At 50.1% G+C, this 6,726-nt stretch overlaps 1 protein-coding gene across 6 annotated transcripts in view; it reads left to right on the top strand.

Annotated features, from left to right (window-relative positions):
* The first annotated feature begins 850 nt into the window (after window positions 1-850).
* Window positions 851-6,726, top strand: part of OGG1 (8-oxoguanine DNA glycosylase) — a 44,778-nt gene continuing 38,902 nt past the window's right edge. For 2 of the 6 annotated variants that reach the window (XR_005795652.1, XR_005795653.1), the window contains exons 1-5: window positions 851-1,672; window positions 2,186-2,433; window positions 2,980-3,159; window positions 4,600-4,781; window positions 6,251-6,401. Coding sequence is in view for 4 of the 6 variants with exons in the window: in XM_040492057.1 (XP_040347991.1) it covers window positions 1,566-1,672; window positions 2,186-2,433; window positions 2,980-3,159; window positions 4,600-4,781; window positions 6,251-6,401; window positions 6,542-6,591 (918 nt within the window). In the remaining 2 variants the exon portion in view is untranslated. Of the gene's footprint in view, window positions 1,673-2,185; window positions 2,434-2,979; window positions 3,168-4,599; window positions 4,782-6,250; window positions 6,402-6,541; window positions 6,596-6,726 lie in introns of those variants that run through there. The other 4 variants (XM_040492057.1, XM_040492056.1, XM_040492059.1 and 1 more) reach the window with 4 other exon arrangements.

The following is a 6,726-nucleotide window of genomic DNA, read 5'->3' as shown; positions in this document are numbered from 1 at the left end:
GAGTCCCCATAGCTGTGACCTTCCCGTTTAACTGGGGACGTAGCAGGTATGTAGAGGATTGCTCTGCATTCATTCCCAACCTTGGCATCTCCTTTACCGATGATTCATTCAGTTACTGCAGGAATGCTTTCCAAGTATGGGACACCTGTGGGCTGGCACACCTAGAGAGGAGACAGCCACAGGAGGTAGTTGCCCAGGGCCTTGCAGCTCTGGAGTGGAACAGACAAAAATAGCATTTGTCTGATGATAGCCATGCACGTGATGCTCCTCCCTACTAGGTACTGCGGGTGGGTCACAAATCTTGCCCTTAAGGAATTTGCGGTCTACTCACTGAAACACAGTAACCTCAGATCACAGCGCTATGAGGTGAAAAGTGGCCCAGATAAAGTTCATGTCTCCTAGGTCCTTGCTTACTGTCTTCCTCCAGAAGGGAAGAAATTACATAACACATCTTTCTTGGGCCCAGGCAGCCCGCCCTGGAAACTGGAAGAGGCAGACGGGCTGCCTCGGGCCCACAAGCCCCAGTGGGCACAGGGTGGGAGATGATGGAGCACTGTTTAAGGAATGCCCTGCGACTGAAGGGAGCAGCTGGGTGGAGCGGCTGGGTAGCGCGGGGCGCGGCAGTAGGAGGACGAAGGTCTCTGACGGAGTGAACTCTGAAGAGACCTGACTGGAGTCGAGGCTCGGCGAGGCCTTGGAGGGGAGCGGCTTAGCGGGCGAGCGCGAAGACTCAATCCTCAAGTGGCGGACGCTGTGGAGACGTCTCGGCCGCTCGGAGGGGCCCGAGCGGTGTTCGGGTCCAATTCTCAGTCAGGAGGGCGAATATCTGACTGGAGAGGTTCGGTGGAGAAAGGCTCTCTGGGGGTGGTGGGGGACAGGATTTGGCTCTGCGGACGAGCAAGCCATGAGGAACCCCAGGGTTCCGAGGAGATCTGGCAGTGCGGATTGGGGTCTGAGGGCGCATTCTGCGACCGGTCGGCGGGGCGCGGGGATCGGACACCCTTGCGTGCCCAGTGCAGACAACCCCAAAGGCAAGGCCGAGAGCGGGCAGCGAGCCCAGCGCGCGCCAACCGCTGCGGCCCCTCGGAGAGACCCGCCCATCCGCCGTCACACCCTATTCTCATTGGTGCCTCTTCTGCGCAGATTGGCTACCTCCGGAACCAATAAACCAGGCTTGCATCCTACTTCCGGTGAGAGCGAAGTTTGCTCCCTGGAGAAGCCGGAAGAGTGCGTTTGCGCGCGCTTGCCGAAGTCGCGGCAGCTCTGAGCGCAGTGGTGCGCGCCGGGAGGCGTGGCCGGGAGAGCATTCATAACGGGAAAGGTCAGGAGGGTTGGTGCCCTGGTGGACTGTAAGGGGCGGGGCCTGCAGGGAGTGGAGGAATTAAATGAAATTGGGCGGGCCTTCAATAAACCTTTAGAGGCTAGGGCTTAGTGGGCAAGGCCTTAAAGAGTGCTGTGTGGTCACGGTCTTTTGGCGATGAGTGGAGCTGGTACTGAGTGGGCGGGGCCATTATGGGGCGGAGCCTGGCGTGGAATTGTTAGCTGGGTCCTTTTTGCTCTGGAGCATGAGACATCGTACTCTAGCCTCTTTCCCGGCCCTGTGGGCCTCCATCCCCTGTCCACGCTCGGAACTGCGCCTGGACCTGGTTCTGGCTTCCGGACAGTCCTTCCGGTGAGTGACCCTGATTCTTGGCCCCTCAACACTGCAGTTCTGGAATGTAAAGGAATTTTGGGGGTGATGGAAGAGGTGCAGGGTGCAGGGTGCACCTCAGGGTGCAGAAGAGGAAGCAGACGCGGGTGGTGAGCCTGTTTACCTCCTTTCTAAGGTGGAGGTAAAAAGCCAGTGCAATGCGGGTGCCTGGGCCCTGCGCTGACAGCGTGGAGCCTGCTTGGGATTCTCTTTCCCCCCCTCTCTCTGCCCCTTGCCCGCGTAAGTGCAAGCGCGCGCGCGCGCGCGCGCGCGCACACACACACACACACACACACACACACACATACTCGCTCTCAAAATAAATAAACTTTAACAAAAGAAACCAAAAAAAGGCCAGTGCCATGTTGTGAGAATCAAACGACTTTGCATTTCCTAAGTCAGTGTTGTGTATGGAGCTGTTGTAGGATGGGAGGGCCCTAAAGGGTGCAAGAAGGAAAACTGAGTACCAGAGTTGCTGTGTGCCTGGGGGCTCAGGTGGAGGGAGCAAAACCCTGCGCACTGGACTGGCGTGCTGGGGAACCAAGTATGGACACTGACCCAGACTGAGGAGCAGATCTACTGTACTGTGTACCGAGGGGACAAGGGTTGGGTTGGCAGGCCCACACCAGACGAGCTAAAGACTGTGCACCAGTACTTCCAGCTGGATGTCAGCCTGGCTCAACTATATCACCACTGGAGTTCCGTGGACCCCCACTTTCAAGAGGTGGCTCACAAATTCCAAGGTGAGTACAAGGATTGGGACAGGGGTTGGAGTTCTTGTAATTTGGTTAAATTATGCAGTTTCACCATCTGTAAAATGGGGATTATAATCCACCTCATAAGATTTTATGAGGATTGAAGGAGCTAATACGTGTAAAGTTTTGCTTAGAATAGTGCCTGACACATAGTAATTATTATTACTATTATTGTTTTGCTGATTACCATAGTGTGGTGACAGGATCAAATCCTGGCTGTGTGACCTGGGACAGGTGACCTCATTCATTCTGTAAATATTTGCAGAGCATCTGCTATGTGAACAAAACGGACACAAATCCCCATGGACACAAATCCCCACGCTCGTTGTGTTTACATTGTGGCTTCTTTATCCCTGGAATGTAAAGATAACCCCGACCTATGAGGAATGAGAGCTCTGGTGTTGTTTTCTCTATCAACGCTTTCCCTCATTCCCCTAGATCCTCCTAGATCTTCAGTGCCTAGGATCTGAGGGTGGGAAGAGGCCACTCCTGACACCAGGTCTGTATCCTACCTCCTACCTTTCTGGTCTCCAGGTGTTCGACTTCTGCAACAGGACCCTGTCGAGTGCCTTTTCTCCTTCATCTGTTCCTCCAACAACAACATTGCTCGCATAACCAGCATGGTGGAACGCCTCTGCCAGGCTTTTGGACCTCAGCTCATCCAGCTGGATGATGTCACCTACCATGGCTTCCCCAGCCTGCAGGCCCTGGCTGGTGAGTAGGTGGGTCCCTGCGCTCAGACCCTCCAAAAGCTTTCAGGGTCTGTTCGGTTCTCCCCTGGTCCCCATCTCCCATCTCAAAGCTTCCTGCCTTCCCAAACGCCCTCCTCATCCAGAACCATCTTGCCTGGTCTGATCAGCCCTGCTTCATCCTCCTTGTCTGTCCTTGAAACGTCAGCACCTCACTAGCCTGTGCTTTTTACCCCATAGGTTCACTGCTTCATAAAAAATTTAAAAAACACATAGTATACAGTAGTATGGGGTTAAGACCACTCTTCTGGAGAATACCTACATCTGAATTCTTTTGGCATTTGACATCTACCTATATGACCTGGAGCACATTATTTAATCACTCTGTGTTTCAGTTTCTTCATCTGTGGAATGGGAGAATAATGGCACTTACCTATCAGAGTTGCCACAAGGGTTAAGTAAAGAAATACGCATACTGCACATAGTGCAGTATTTGACATACAGGAAGTATGCAGAAAATTAAAGTTGCTAACTCTACAGTGAACCCAACAATTTTGCATCCAAGAACATATATGTTCTTTATACCAGCCTTGTGAGGGAAGTATTTTACAGAAGCAAGTATATCAGTTGGTAGATGTGAGAATAAAGCTAGAAGAAGTGCTTAGGGACTGCATAGCAAGGAGACAGGATACCTAGAGAAAAGAGAATGTTTTGGTGCTTAGAAACCCAGTATTGGGGGGAAAAAAAGAAACCCAGTCTTGGGTCTCAGCTCCCAGCTTAGTAGTCATAAGACCAAAAGAATTCATTTACCTATTGAAGCTTCTCTTGTTTGTAGGATGGGAATAACAGTTTCTATCCAGAAGGGTTTGAGTGGTGAGTAAAGCAGTCGTGAGGCAGGGTGCTCTAATAGGCTAAGAGCACAGGCGTTGGTTTCCCAGACCTGGGTACAAGATCCCATCTCCACCATGTCCTTTTTTGAACAAGTTATTAACCTCTTCTAAGTTCTTATTTTCTCCATCTGTAAAATTGGGAAAATAGCCATACTGTTGTCCGGTTCCTTAAGAAAAGCATGATAATGTACCTAAAGTACTTTGCCCATGCATAATACCCAGCACTTGATAATAGAAGCTGTTATTGTTATTATGACCATTATTTTAGATCATGGGTGTAAATGCACTTTGGAAAGGATAACTGGGGAGTTCCTCCAGGGCAGCAAGTCCTTCTTAGTCCCTGCTCCAACGCTGGGTAGTAGGTGCTCAGAAAATATTTGCAGAGGAGCAAACTCAGGCTTTAACCCTTTCTTTTGAATATGCAAGTGTCCTGGGGTCTCACAGAGGGTGATGAGGTGGGAGAGAGGTGCTTAGGGAAAGCATTCCTGTAGGGGGTAGAGGCCTCACACACTAGCCTGAAGACAGGAAAGATTTGAGGATCCCTGACCCCTGCTTTCTTCCCCATTCACCCACAGGGCCAGAGGTAGAAGCTCAGCTCAGGAAGCTGGGCCTGGGGTATCGTGCCCGCTACGTGAATGCCAGTGCCCGAGCCATCCTAGAAGAACAGGGCGGGTTGCCCTGGCTGCAGCAGCTGCACAAGGCCCCCTACGAGGAGGCCCACAAGGCCCTCTGCACCTTGCCTGGAGTGGGCACCAAGGTAATGTCCCAGGGGGACAGGAGCTACCGTCACCATCCACGCAGAGAGTAGCAGAGAAGGAGACAAGGCAGGCCTGAGAGCTGGGTACATGCTTGGCTTCTGGAGGCAGGGCAAAAAGGAGAAAGGATACAAGCAGATGTTTTATTAGAGAAAATGCAAAGTGCAGAAAGAGTATAAAGGATATTGTCCCAGGGCACCTGGCTGGCTCAGTCAGAAGAGCATGCAACTCTTGATCTGAGGGTCATGAATTCAAGCCCCACACTGGGTATAGAGATTACTTTTTAAAATAAATAAATAAATAGACTTTTAAAAAAAATGACATTGTCCCTTGAGTGCATTTTTTAGAAAGGCCATTTGTTCCAATGCACATACACACTGCTCTATGTATGCAGAATTTTCCAGAAGGAATCATTGGAAGCTTAAGAGTGGTTACATTTGGGAAGACAAATCAGAAGATGTTTCTCCTTTTCATGTTGTTTTTATCTTGAAATTTTACGTACTTCTAAATCTTTTTGTTTAATATCAACAAGGTTAGCTAGCAGTAAGATGATTGGGAATTTGGCATTTATTGTTTTCTTCTTTATACTTCTCTATAGTTTAAAAAATAGAGTTTTGTTTAAAATTTTTTTTTTCAACGTTTATTTATTTTTGGGACAGAGAGAGACAGAGCATTAACGGGGGAGGGGCAGAGAGAGAGGGAGACACAGAATCGGAAACAGGCTCCAGGCTCTGAGCCATCAGCCCAGAGCCCAACGCGGGGCTTGAACTCACGGACCGCGAGATCGTGACCTGGCTGAAGTCGGACGCTTAACCGACTGCGCCACCCAGGCGCCCCTAGAGTTTTGTTTAAAAAACTTTTTTTTTTTTTTAAGTATTTTTAAAGAACCTCAACCTAACATTAAATCTTGGTTATGCCTCTTCCTAGCCATGTAACCTTGGCCAAGTCACTTCATCTTTCGGAATCTCACTTTTTTGTCTGCAGAATAGATGTAGTAACTGCCTTCTTCCCAGGTTATGATGAGGACCTGGCCTACATAGATGTTTACACAGTGGCAGTCGCATCATACCTATTTTAAAAAAATTTTTTTAATGTTTACTTATTTTTGAGAGAGAGAGACAGACAGACAGACGGAGCATCAGCTGGGAAGGGGCAGAGAGAAAGGGAGACACAGAATCCGAAGCAGGCTCCAGGTTCCGAACTGTCAGCACAGAGCCCAATATGGGTTTCAGACTCCTGAACCGTGAGATCATGACCTGAGACAAGTAGGACTCTCAACCAACTGAGCCATCCAGGCACCCCTCATCATAGCTATTTTTAAAATTATTAAAAGAGAGTGTGTATTGATTAAAAATATAAAATAATAGTAACCTCAGAGTGGAGGAGGAAGCAGCCAACTTTGGGACTAGAAATAGGATGCTGGTTGGATCCTGCCTTTCCTCCTCTGTGGCTCACTCTTTGTCTCTTAAAGGTAGCTGACTGCATCTGCTTGATGGCCCTAGACAAGCCCCAGGCTGTGCCCGTGGATATCCACATGTGGCAGATTGCCCAGCGTGACTACAGCTGGCACCCCACCATGTCCCAGGCCAAGGGTCCAAGCCCCCAGGCTAACAAGGAACTGGGTAAGGAGAGAGTGGGATGCTGGGGCTAGCAGCGGGCTGAGGTGGTAGAAACTTTTCATACCTCTCTGTAAAATCCCACTCCTGTGGATAGGGAATAAGTAGGAAGGCCAATTAATTTCACCTTTTCACTTCTGGCATAGGAAACTTTTTCCGGAGCCTGTGGGGACCTTATGCTGGCTGGGCCCAAGCAGTAAGTGTTCTGAGGCTCCCTCTCCTCCTCCAGCCCAGACCCCATAAGACTCCTCCCCCCGTCCTGACCCAGTAGACCCTTCCACCACCACCATTTCAGGTGACCCTACTGGACTCTTTACCCACCCCAGTCCTG

Source organism: Herpailurus yagouaroundi, unplaced genomic scaffold (assembly GCF_014898765.1).
Source record: "Herpailurus yagouaroundi ecotype Mexico unplaced genomic scaffold, PumYag 183, whole genome shotgun sequence".
NCBI lineage: Eukaryota > Metazoa > Chordata > Mammalia > Carnivora > Felidae > Herpailurus > Herpailurus yagouaroundi.
Note: the sequence above shows the minus strand (reverse complement) of the source record. Positions and strands in the feature narration are given on the sequence as shown.